The sequence below is a fragment of the Clupea harengus genome, chromosome 13, assembly GCF_900700415.2.
Source record: "Clupea harengus chromosome 13, Ch_v2.0.2, whole genome shotgun sequence".
Lineage (NCBI taxonomy): Eukaryota > Metazoa > Chordata > Actinopteri > Clupeiformes > Clupeidae > Clupea > Clupea harengus.
In genome coordinates, this window is record NC_045164.1 from 21,455,919 (window position 1) to 21,469,498 (window position 13,580).

General features: G+C 48.5%; 1 protein-coding gene across 1 annotated transcript in view; it reads left to right on the forward strand.

The window, feature by feature from the left end:
• cpeb3 (cytoplasmic polyadenylation element binding protein 3) overlaps window positions 1-12,570 on the forward strand; it is a 33,463-nt gene extending 20,893 nt beyond the window's left edge. Inside the window, exons 6-10 of the mRNA XM_031579444.2 lie at window positions 980-1,069; window positions 9,017-9,135; window positions 9,272-9,386; window positions 9,642-9,823; window positions 11,875-12,570. Of these exons, the coding sequence (XP_031435304.1) occupies window positions 980-1,069; window positions 9,017-9,135; window positions 9,272-9,386; window positions 9,642-9,823; window positions 11,875-12,102 (734 nt within the window). The 3' untranslated portion in view covers window positions 12,103-12,570. The remainder of the gene's footprint in view (window positions 1-979; window positions 1,070-9,016; window positions 9,136-9,271; window positions 9,387-9,641; window positions 9,824-11,874) is intronic.
• Window positions 12,571-13,580: the final 1,010 nt, after the last annotated feature.

Consider the following 13,580-nt stretch of genomic DNA (forward strand, 5'->3'; position numbering starts at 1 on the left):
TTTATTTTATTGAAAACCAACATTGCCAAACAGGGCGGTACAAAATAAAATTATAAAGTGCACATTTCAGGTAAACAAGGACTCAGCCTATAGTGCAGTTAAACCATGGCTTAATATTTTCTTTTTTTCAAGTTTGCTGGGAACATAGCAGTCAGGCCTCTTATTTCAGAAACAATGAACCGTAACAGTTAGGTTACCAATAAAAGGTAAGCCTACTACTTCTTTGATTTCAGCCAGCTGCCTGTTGACATTTTCAGACAACAGTGAAGCTCGCTTCTTTTGCACAACACAACTTTTAAAAGTAAACTTTCCATTCAGAAGCTTTTTATCATCCATTTCGCCGTATCGCGCTCACCATTCACTCAAACCGTAACGTTAGCCTACTACACAGTTTGCGAGGCCAAAAAGAACGTTAATCAAAAAAAATTAAAAAAAAATAAATAAAAAATGAATAAAAAAAATAAATCGCGTTAATCTCGCGTGTGCACAGAGACACACACCTAACCTCTCTCTCTGTCACACATTCACATACCTTCACATATGCTCACCAGTGCTCTGTCACTCATGCTGTATATACTCGTGGAAATGTATACACAGCACACACACACACAGACACACACACACAGCAATGCACTTTACATCTTCCACACTCTTCTCGGACGGACACACACACACACACCCACCCACACACAAAAGGCTGGTTTCATAATGCCCACTGGCCGGATGGCAGCGTGATGAGGCCACAAGCACAATGACCACAGTAATAACACCGAGTGTTTAACGACCACCAACCAGTGACAGCCAACCCTGCCCCCCCCCACCCCGCCAGAGCACATACCAGAACCATGACAGCGCAGCTACAGCTATGACCAGTCAATGATGTCAGCTTTTAAACACAAAACTCCTTCTCACGCCTGTCTGATCTAATTTCATATCTCTTTCTTTCTCTTTTTGTTTTTCTCTCTCTCCCTCAGATGAGATTACAACAGTTTCCGTCGCTACGGACACCTAGTGGTGGACTGGCCCCACAAAGCCGAGAGCAAGTCCTACTTTCCACCAAAGGTAACAGGTAAACGCCCCAGGAACGCTAACGCTACAACACGACGCTAATAGGGTTTGCAGCTGTCTCCTGCCTGACCCTTACAAGATAACACCAGTCTGCTGCCCAAGCCCTGTGCACGACCACGGAGATTGTTCAAGACACACACTCACTCACTCACACTCACACACCACTCACACACACACTCACACACACACTCACACACACACTCGCACGCACAGACTCACAAGCGCACACACAGACGCACACACAGACGCACACACAGACGCACACACATACGCACACACACACTGTGAATTCTGGAGCCAAGCCCTCCACTTCACTTTAATGAGATGAGGATTTGGAGGCAGATTTAGAGAAGACCCCTCCACCAGCCCACCCACCCCGCCCCCAAAAAATTACTTTCTCCATCCATTCCTGCTCCCAATCCCCCCCCCCCCCCCCCCCCCTTTCCTCCAATCCTTTCTCTCGGTCTTTCTCTCTCCCACACTCCTCTCCTCTTCCCTTTTACTCATTCACACACACACACCCTCTCTCCCACACTCAAACACACACGTGTTTGACTTTCCCCATCCCTAACCCACAGAGACCCAGAGCCTGGCTGGACTCATTTCTCCTACTGTTGGAGGTTATTGCCCCAGCGCCAGCGCCGGCTGGAGCGCTTTGTGTGGGCAGCGCTGGGGATATTAACTGGTGCTGTGTGGGCAGCGCTGGGGATATTAAACTGGTGCTGAAAGTGAATGGGCCCCTGAGGAGAACTTTGTTGGCCTCCTCCTCAGATACTGTGCCCAGGGTGTGTTGCAAAACGGATGGAGACCAGGGTGCCCTTGAAGACTGTGTGTGTGTGTGTGCATGCGTGCGTGTCCTATGTTGAGGTGTTTGTATGTTTTGTTCTGTTTGTCTGTGTGTGTTGTGTGTGTGGATGGTGTGTGTGTGTGTGTTGTGTGTTGTGTTGTGTGTGTGTGTGTGTGTGGTTGTTGTCAAACAGTTTAAATTGAAATTGGTGTTTGTTGAAAAATAATGTTTGCCTGGCCTGGAAAGAGTAAGTCAAGTGGGCAGGTGATGTGTGTGTGTGTGTGTGTGTGTGTGTGTGTGTGTGTGTCACCACGTTTAAAATTTGAAATAATGTGTTTGTTGAAATAATGTTGCCTGGCCTGGAAAGAAGTAAAGTCAAGTGTGTGTGTTGTGTGTGTGTGTGTGTGTGTGTGTGTGTGTGTGTGTGTGTGTGTGTGTGTGTGTGTGTGTGTGTGTGTGTGTGGTGTGTGTGCGCGCCACAGGCTCCAATGGGCAGGTGATGCCACAGGCTCCTATGGGCAGGTGATGTGTGTGTGTGTGTGTGTGTGTGTGTGTGCAGGTGATGTGAGCTCAGAGCTCCGAGGCAGGGCCAAGCTCTGCGTCATTCCCAGAAGGCTCGGCGGCGGCCATCCATGCGTCAGAGTAGGGAAGCTATTAAGGTCTGCCTGGAAATAGCTGACATTCTTCAGGCAGATGGTAATACATTGCATCTGGTTGAGGAATGAAAAAAAAAATCTTGCTAGTTATGCTGTTCCCTCTTTCTCTCTCTGTTTGTCTGAGCATCTTGTTACTCCCATCTTTGCCCCCCGCCCCCTCAATTTATTTCTCTCTCTCTCTCTCTCTCTCTCTCTCTCTCTCTCTCTCTCTCTCTCTCTCTCTTTGTCTCGCGTTCTCTCTCTGTTATACTTTTGGATAAAAAAAAAAAAAAAAACGGGATGTTAAAATAGATTTTGTGTTTGGGAGAGAAAGCCCAGGTCTCCTTTTAAGGAAAGTATCTGGACCAAGGGTCGATCTGAAGCGGGATGCACACCTTCATCTGTAAGACCAGTCTCCTGGGAGCCACTGGCTCTATAGAGCCTAATATGGAGGGACCCGCGGGGCCACACTGCTCTACTGGCCTATATGAACATGAAGATGATCACAACATATACGTTTTTGAAAACCTTGACTATAAATAGGGATTTTCAGGGCATCAAGCATGACATTGATGTAATTTTATACACATTTGAGTGGACACACACATAGTATGGAGGACAGCATGTCAGGTGTGTGTGTGTGTGTGTCTGTGTGTGTGTTCGGTGTGTGTGTGTCTGTGTGTGTATTGTGCATGTGGTTTCTTCATTCCCCATGCTGTAACCAGTGCACAGCAGATGTGGGATCCCTGTCAAGTGGCCGTCAGTCTCCATCCTTATTTATTTATTTATTTTTAAAAAAGGGGGGGGGGGGGTAAAACGAAAGAAAGAAAGGAAAAAAAGCAAAGGCTTCTGGGAGCTTAGCGAATGGAAGATGATGCTCTCTTTCCATCCTGGCCCTGGCTGGCCCGGGCGCACCAGCGGGGAGTTATACGTCTCGGTGCGTTCATGAAACTCCTGCCGCTCGCCGGGGTGTGTGACTCACTCAGTGGCTCTCAGCCCCTCAGTGCTGCATGTGCTCCACTCTGCTCCGCTCCGCTCCACTCCGCACGGTCCAGTCCCTGGGCCTCGCCGCGTGGAGGACACACTCCACTCTAGACACGGGCCTCTCTCTCACACACACACACACACACACACACACACACACACACACACACACACACTCCACTCTAGACACGGGCCTCTCTCACACACACACACAACACACACCACACACACACACACACACACACACACACACACACACACACACACACACACACACACACACCACAACACCTCCACTCCAGGCACGGGCCTCTCTCACACACACACACACACACTCCACTCCAGGCACGGGCCTCTCTCACACACACTCTCCGGATGTGGCCTTTACTTGGCATTGCAGGCTGCATGGGATTTTACATAACTGTTTTTATTTATTTTGTATTATTATTTATTTTTTGGTTTAGCCTTTCAGCAGGTGAATGCTGTGCCCTGTAGGTGTAGGCGGGGTTTGTTTGCTGCCCCGTATGGCATGGGATTGGGATTTAACATTACCGTTTTGTTATATCATTAAGCAGGATCATTTTGATTCATAATTGAATTGGCAAGCACTGCAGTGACCTGTGTGTGTGTGTGTGTGTGTGTGTGTGTGTGTGTGTTGTGTGTGTGTGTGTGTGTGTGTGTGTGTGTGTGTGTGTGTGTGTGTGTGTGTGTGTGTGTGTGTGTGTGTGTGTGTGTGCGCGCGCATGAACGTGTGCGTGCTTGTGTGTTGGCCACGTAGATCACGGTCGTAATCCTCTTCGGTGTCCGGGGGCAAACATCTGTGTTGTGTGCTACTAGTGCAGGAAGAACAGTCATGTGTGCTTCTATCTACCTTGATCTTGCTGCCTGTCCCTTCACTAAGTACCATTAGGCACAGGAAGTAGCCTGTCCCGGAGGGCCTCCAGCCGTTAATGGCGCCCAGTTTGTCATCCAGTTTTTTTTTACTGACTGGAGTGTTACAGTTCAGGGCAGCTCACCAAACAAGCTGGTCGGCATCAGAGTGTTTGAACATCCCTGCGTGACGCCCCAATTACAGACCCCACTGCGATGGAACTGCAGACAGGACCTGAGGCTATGAGTGGACGTGATGACCGTAATGGCAGTGTCCATCTGGATCAACCAGGACGCTGTGCAGTGCAGTGGCCAGCCTGATTGGATTTTACCCTCAATATCAATGCAGGACAGGACAGGACAGGACGGTGCAGGCAGGGCTTTCCTTGTTTTTTTTTTGTTGCTAGTGGCACAAAGACGAGTCTGCTTTCAATTACAGACTGCATTGGCGTGGTTTACGCACACTGTCCAGCTGATTATTTTGGTTGGAGGTGCTTGTGGAAGTCAAGAGGGTGGCCGAGAAGGGGAGGAAGCGTCGGGAGCTTTTGTTGTTTCTTTTTTTGCAATGCGTAGTGTTGTCGTTTCTTTTAATGACTTGGCCCCGGCTGTTTAATGACTTGGCCTGGCTGTTTGCTTTAGCGGAACCCATGTTTGTTTCACTTCCCACACTCAACTCGCCGCTTAACGGTGCCACTGCAGCCTCGTGAGGGAAGCAGTGCGAGTCTGTTTTCTTTCCCTCCCTCCCTCCCTCCCTCCCTCCCTCCCCTACTCTGTCATTTTCTCCAAGCCTCCCTCCCTCCCTCCTTTACCTCCTTCCCCCGGCAGGATTTATAGTAGTTGGTATGAAGGTGTCTCTCGGATCCGGATTGGAAAGGGAAGATGGATGCTCGCACCAGCTCTCTGGGAATGACTCTGGGAATGACTCGGACGGATTGTCTTCTCCTCTCGGGTCCTGGGAGGTCTGGAGTCTGTGATTTACTCCGTTCCCTCTGAGCCCAGACAGTGACCTGCTGGTCCGCGGGTGAAACCCCGCCTTCCGTTTTGGCAGCAGAAGCTGTAGATGTATGCGTGTGTGTGAACGTGGAGAAAGAGACGGGGGGAAAACTGCTATGAGCAGATGTCAGTAAAGAAGACGTAGGAAACGTTCCAATGCACAGCAGCAGTCTCCTGAAAACCAGGATCTATTTGTTTATTCAAACACAGGGCAGACATACACATACATATATACACACACACATATACACACATATACACTCACACACATATACACTCACATACATATATCCACACACACATATACACACACATATACACTCACACACATATACACACACATACACACACACATATACACACACACACACATATACACACACACATATACACACACTTATCTATTTATACACAATCTCCAATCTCCCTTGGCACACTGTTTTAAATAACTCAATCGTGACCTTGAACTCTTTCACAACAAACAAACAATCACGTTCCACCTCTTCGCCCATAGCATGATCACAACATGATGTCATTTACTTGAGGAGTGCGGTTGTCGTGGTGAGGCCTCATCATTCATGGCTGCTCACGGCTGGCTCTTATCAGTGGCCCCGCTGGGGAGCGGGGTCTCGGGGGGGCCCTTTGGAGGGCCGCTATTTATCTGGCAGATAAGCAGTGAGTGTTTGTCAGGGAGTTCATGTGCGGAGGCCTTGAGGCGCTGGGCGTCCGCAGCTCACTGTTTATGAGCGTGTGAGGTTAATGGTTACTCTGGCGTACTGGGGGGGGGGGGGGGGCTGGGCTGGGCTGGGTGGAGCTGTATGTTTGTGTGTGAGAGAGTAGAGAGAGAAGTGTGTGTGAGTGTGTGTGTGTGAGAGAGTGAGTGTGTGCGTGTGAGAGTGAGAGTGAGAGTGTGTGTGTGTGTGTGTGTGTGTGTGTGTGTGTGTGTGTGTGTGGTGTGTGTGAGTGTGTGTGAGAGTGAGTGTGTGTGAGAGTGAGTGCATGTGTTTGTTCATGTCCTTGTTTTCCCAGGGTACTACTCAGCAGTAAAGCACTGCAAATCTTAGGCACGAGCCACTGCGGATGTGAGCTCTCTCTCTCCCTCCCTCTCTCTCCCTCTCTCTCTCTCTCTCTCTCTCTCTCTCTCTCTCTCTCTCTCTCTCTCTCTCTCTCTCTCTCTCTCTCTCTCTCTCTCTCTCTATCTATCCCTCTCTCAAGCCCAAACTGTGAAAAGCTGTGCTATTGGGCAATGTGAGACCCAGCCTATGGGGATGGAGTGTCATAAGATAAGGCGTAAACCTATCAAAAAAAGTCCACTTACAGTATTCTTCTGCAACCAAGCTTCCTCCAGAAAGGATTTTTTGGGAAGGAATTAGGGCCAGTCCTTTGTGTTACGTAATCCACTTTTAATAGCCCCGGCTCCTTAATAGCCCCGGCTCCCTTAGGTAAAGGTGAGATAAATGGGCTCTGTGTTTGTGGAGAACGTGCCGTCCTGACCTTACACGTTCAAACTGCCCTTTTTTCACTTAGCTGCAGTCACATGAAGTCCCTCATTCACTGCACTCTCCCACACGCTTTCTCATTGGTGTGACCGTCTCATTCCTCTCTCGCTCTCGCTCTCGTTGGCTCGCTCGCTCGCTCGCATCTCTCAGAACCACTAGTGTACCTAACTTTCATGTCTCTTGCCTCTCTTGGCTTGCCTCCCCTCATTCTCACTGCAGCCATGTTAGAGTAGCTGCATGGACCTGTGGTGTGTGTGCTGTGTGTTGGTGTGTGTGTGGTGTGTCTGAGTGTGTGTGTGTGTGTCTGGAGTGTGTGCTGAGTGTGGTGTGTGGTGTGTGTGTGTGGTGTGTGTGTGTGTGTGTGTGTGTCTTCTTCACACACACACACACACACACATACACACATAGATGGGATCGAAGTGTCTAAGTGATACACACATGATCTTAGAACAGACAAATGCTTGTAAAATAAATGTATATGCTGGCAGTAAACTGCAAGCAGGTGAGGCCTGCCCCCATGTCACTGAGAGGGCTCGTGTTCTGGGTTCTCATCCCCCCCTCCAAACATGGAGGCCAGTACAGTAACTTAAAACAGCCCCAGGGATCTCCACCGCTGCCTGGGCCAAGCAGAGGTGCTGGCATGAGAGGCGTAGGGGCGATGGGAGAGGGTAAGACTTGTCTTTTGGGCCTTTTTTGTGCTCCTATCTAAAGGAGTCCCTGTGATGGTCAGTCTAAGCTCAGTCTGTTTGGGCCTGGTGTTGTGTGACGTGTTGGACACTTGGGCCGTGTGGTGTGACAGTCACGTGGTCATTCCTCGGCGTAAGCTGACCTGCTGGAAACCCTCACCCTCTCCATGCTCAGAGACTGGCCAGCACTAAAATGGTGTCCCTTTTTTGTTAATGGCTGGGGAGTGGCAAGTTGAGGGTGTATTTGTGTGTGTGTTTTGTGTGTGTGTGTGTGTGTGTTGTAGACATAGAGGATTATTGACTAAGCCACAGAGTTGACATGTTGTTGTACAGGTGCAACCGAGAAGTGTGTATATGGGCTCTTGCTCTTTGAAGGGACTGGTGTGTGTGCGTGTGCGTGTGCGTGCGCGTGCGCGTGTGTGTGGTAATGATTGATTACTGTGACCTTAAACAGCCACATATTGGAGTGGGCTCTCATGTCATGGTCCGTCGAGTCGAGGGTGTGTGTGTGTGTGTGTGTGTGTGTGTGTGTGTGTGGTGTGTGTGTGTGTGTTTTTAGTCATGGTCCACTGAGTCGAGTGTGTGTGTGTGTGTGTGTATGTTAGTCATGGTCCACTGAGCACTCTGCTCAGAGTCAGAAGTAATTTTTTTGTTGTTGTTTTTGTTTTTCTCGCTGCGGATAATGTGTACCTATTTTTCTTTTCCTCTTTCATCTCTCTTACCTCTATCTCTCTCTCACTTTAACTAGTGTTCTCACTGTCACTCGCTCACCGCAGCAGGCGTCTCCTCCAGCCTCTGCTGACTCAGGCCTTACTGCAATCTCCCCCCCCCACACACACACACACACACACACACACACACACACACACACACACACACACACTCAGGAATGCTGAAAGTAAAGCGTGACAGTTGCGCATTCCGGCGCTTTCCATTTCCACTACTGCGCCTGAGAGGCTGAGGAGGCTGCTGCTGCTAAATTCTAAATGCAGCCTCCTCAGCAGGCGCTCAGCACTCAGTCCTCCTCTCAGCCCGTGCCATATGCCCTGCCTACACGTGGCCTTACACACCAACCGTGTGTGTGTGTGTGTGTGTGTGTGTGTGTGTGTGTGGTGTGTGTGTGTGTGTGGTGTGTGTGTGGTGTGTGTGTGGTGTGTGTGTGTGTGTGTGTGTGTGTGTGTGTGTGTGTGTGTGCTGTGACACCACTATATTAATGTCAGGTAGAAGTGCTCGTTCTGGTTTTTAGTTAATTTGCTATGGCCAGGTGTGGGTCCTTTTTGCCATAAGGAAAGACACCCCCTCCCTATCTGATATACTGTTGTGTGGCCACACACACACACACACACACACCCTCGCTATTAGCTGCCGAATGTGCAAGGAATTCCAAATGCAAACCCAAAGATAAGATGAACAACATTTTACCTTTTTCTAGATTATTTAGGTTCTATTTTTTTATTTGTTTTAATTCCTTCTCTTCCTGCCCCTCTCTTCCAGGCTACGCCTTCCTGCTGTTCCAGGAGGAGTCTTCAGTCCAGGCCCTCATCGACGCCTGCATCGAGGAGGATCAGAAGCTCTACCTGTGTGTCTCAAGTCCCACCATCAAAGATAAACCGGTAAGAAAAACAACACCCCATGTTTTGCACTGGTGCGCTTTGGGTCTGATGCATGATGGCTCACCAAAAGATGTAAAATTGGTGAGTTAAAAAACTGTGGAGTGAGCAGCCGCACTGAAGGTCTTCCATCTCCCAGGTCCAGATCCGCCCCTGGAACCTGAGCGACAGTGACTATGTGATGGACGGATCACAGCCGCTCGACCCGCGGAAAACCATTTTTGTTGGCGGGGTCCCACGACCTCTTCGTGCAGGTGGGGGATAGGAGAATGGACAGGGTGACCTTTTGGAGAGGGAGGGAGGGAGGGAGTGGGGCAGGTCACCAATCTGGGGCTTATGATAAAGGGTTCAGTGGAATTTTAATTAATTATTAAATTAAATTAAACATTAAATTAATCTCACACTGTTTTAACCAGACAACCAGTGTCAAAATGTTTCAGTTTTCAGAAAATCATAAAAAAGGATATGGATCTATGTCTACGCGTCATTACATTTATTTGTTCCCCCAGTGGAATTGGCCATGATCATGGACCGGCTGTATGGAGGTGTGTGTTACGCTGGCATTGACACTGACCCGGAGCTCAAGTACCCCAAGGGGGCGGGCCGTGTGGCCTTCTCCAATCAGCAGAGCTACATCGCCGCAATCAGTGCCCGATTCGTCCAACTGCAGCACAACGATATTGACAAGCGGGTGAGCACTCTCAAAGCGAATCATTCACAATATAAAAAAAAAACAACGGCTTCCTATGGTGTCAAATAGCGTTTCTTTGCACCATATGAAGCATTTTCTTTTCCAGAAGAATGATGTCTGTATGCACTGGGCAACATGAGCAACATGAAGTAGAACATGAAGTAGAACATGAACGAACGGTTCTTTTGTGCTTTATTGAGTAGAACATGAACGAACGGTTCTTTGGTGCTCTATTGAGTAGAACATGAACGAACGGTTCTTCGGTGCTCTGTTGAGTAGAACATGAACGAACGGTTCTTTGGTGCTCTGTTGAGTAGAACATGAACGAACGGTTCTTCGGTGCTCTGTTGAGTAGAACATGAACGAACGGTTCTTTGGTTCTCTATTCCAAATGCATACAATACAGTAACCACACACACAGGACACGTCCTCACATTTGTTTACATTCCTATACTAGCCATCATTCAATCAGGTCCTTGTAGCTAACATGGCTGTTCATTTCAAGCCCCCAGCCCAAGACTCCGTCCCCATCAGACACCAGTGTGGTTTTGTACACTGTGACATCTCCTGGTGCAGCAGGGCCCTGGCTGCATGCTAGCCGCGTGCGTCTCTTAGCTTGAGTGCTCCTCTGTGTCCTCGCTAGCTGAAGTGCACACAGACTGCTTGCGAGCAGCTAAACAGAGAACCGAGTTAAATGCTACGTGGAACGTCTGTCCTCATGCGTGCACTTTGATGATGGGCCTTGGCAGCCGTCGCTCAGCGGCGGTCCAGAGGCCAATCACTGCAGCTAACAATATGTATGGAATCCCCACTTCGTGGCCATCGTCGCCATGCAAACCATCGCGCTCTGGAGAGCTGACAGCCATTTGAAGTTAGCGGACGGTAGCTGGCTAATTATAGGCCTCTGCCTTTTGCTCGGTGGATCTCCACTGAAGTTGGCTGGCTATTTTGGGTGTGCGTTATCCCAATCGCGTGTAGCGTGAGGGCGACTTAGCCGGGCCTGGACGCCTGCCAGTCATCCAAGACTGCCGGGGTCTGTCATCAGAACCAGCCCGCTGGGCCTAGAGCCGCTATTGTTCAGCCTGGCCCCTTCGAGGCCAGTTTAACCTGCCTTACAGTGGTGTGTGTGTGTGTGTGTGTGTGTGTGTGTGTGTGTGTATGTGTGTGTGTGTGTGTGACCCTTGGGGACTTATCCCAGTTTTTCTGCCTCTGAAAAGCAGACAAGGTGTGAGATCCTCACAGGATATCCCTCCTCAGGAGTCTGTGCCCTTTTGTGTATGTTTTGCTCGGCTCAGCGTTTGTCGCTGTTTGTTCTCCTTAAGTCGTGTTCATGTTTTCACCGAGCAAGCTAACTCGCTTCAGTTCGACGTTCTGGATACACAGATTCAGCTGACACCAGCGTTGACCTCCGACCTCTGACACATTTCTCCATCCTCCGCCTGTAATAATTTCAGTCTGCGCCGGTTCCATTTGGCCCTTTTGCGCTCACTGCTTCCCCCTGTGAACTATAATTTGGTCTGTCAAGCGCCACTTAATTAACATTTGGCCAGCTGCGTATGACATTTGCCCATGAAAGGGACGGTGACCTTTTTACATATCTGCATAATTGGGACATTTCATGACAGGTTGGAATTATATCGTTTTTGAACATATTTAAAGATTTGAATGGAGTGTCGTTTTTGGACTCGTTGGACAAAGACTGGGAGTCATCTTCATGTGTTTTGGATACACGCTATGGTTTAGTTGATTGCAGGGCATTTTGAGGTCTGCTATGTCTGAAGTGAGAACCTGCTGAGGTTTCATGCGGACAAAGGTATTGCTCCTTTGGACTGAAATTGTGCGGCACTTTTCGGTTGCGATGACAAAGTCTTCTTTTTTCCAACTCCGTCTGTCCTCCAGTTGTTTATGTTCAGCTGTTTCATGCCTTCAAATCTACCCCAAACTAGTGGCCACTAACGTCTTAACTACTCCTCTCCATAAGAAGTCTTAGGAGACATGCACCTATGGCTTGAATAACCCTTCCCTCTTTTCTCCGCCTCTTGGCTGCACAGGTGGAGGTGAAGCCCTACGTCTTGGACGACCAGATGTGTGATGAGTGCCAGGGGGCACGCTGCGGGGGCAAGTTTGCGCCCTTCTTCTGTGCCAATGTCACCTGCCTGCAGTACTACTGCGAGTACTGCTGGGCCAGCATCCACTCCCGCGCCGGCCGCGAGTTCCACAAGCCCCTGGTCAAGGAGGGGGGCGACCGGCCCCGCCACGTGTCCTTCCGCTGGAGCTGATGGGTGGGGGGGGTCGTTAGAGACAGACCTGCCCCCCCCATTCCCCAGAGCCCAGATAGATGCCCCATCACCCCACCTGCCCCCGTCCTCCCCCTTCCCCCCAGTTTCCAACCCAGTGACCCACTCAGTCAGCTCCCCAGTCATCCACACCCTATTCACCTCTACTGACCTCCTCCATCATAACCACCAAATCAACCACCCCAAATACATGGGTCTTTTTAAAATTCCTTAACTTTTTTTTTGTTTTGGTTTCATTTTTTTTAAGAAATAATGCAGTTTCAATGCTCTTAAAGTTTTGCCCAGTGTTTGGTTTTGTAATAGATTCAAAACAAAACAAAAAAGGACTAAACCGACAACAAAAAAAAAAGAATCGTGACCGTTTAGCCGCTCAGAAAATGCACTTTTGCACGTCAGCCCAAACAGACCATCCTCATGTTAGACAGTCCTTCAGACCCGGTTCTATATCTGCCTATCCTCTTTCAAGGTTCTTGTTTTCCTTGCCTCGTGTCGGGGTGGGTCTGGGGTTCCCAGAGCCCGCTTTCAGGCGAAGACACGAGTGAAATTACACATCTATAAATATATAAATTCTATATTTTGTTTTTATATCTGTCTATCTATCCATGTAGAGATAATTAATTTTTGTGTGAAAAGAGCATGCACTTATTTTCAGAAAAGGTAGAAGATTGCCCCTATTAAAAAAATTACCAAAGGTAATTATGTAAAAAAAAAAAAAAAAAATTAAGTAGGTGGCAAAACTGTAGCAAAATTGACATCTATCCAATATTCAGTAGTGTGGTTCAAAACACCCAAATTAGAATAACAAACCTTATATTTGACCTCCATGTTTGAAAAGGTTAATACCTCATACAGGCAATCAGATACTTCTCCTCCCTTCCCCCTCCTTGTTTTGAATTTGTTGGTCTTTGTTTTTTTTTTGTTAATGAGATACATTTTTAGTGTTTTGTAAATGTACTGCTGCGATAGCTTCTGCTGCTAAACCCATGATGTGAGGCAGATACATTAGTACTTTTGTCAGGCCGAGAGTGTTGAAAAGAGTCCCAGTGAAGACACCTGATTATTATAATTTTATTTTTTTATTTTTAAAGGGACGAGAGGCTGGCATGAGAGGGGGGTGGGATGTGGGATGTGGTCCCCCTTGAACTAATCCCTTTTGACTCGGGCCCAGGGTTAGGGGAGGGCGGGGGTGGGGGTATGATGACCTCGCCTCCTAAGTGCATGTTTATCTCAATCAGGTTGCTGCATGCAATAGAGTTTTCAGTATCATGTCTACTCTTCAACTCGCCCACTTATTTTGCACAACACGAGATATAGACAAGACTATTTCCAGCGCGGAGCTGGACGCGATACCGGGGAGGTTAGCTGAAATGAACATTCTAATAGGACCCTCCAGTACACCTCTGTGGTTTTGGCTCGCTGGCTGTTTGGTGAGCTAAACCCTAAGTAATCAATAATTACAG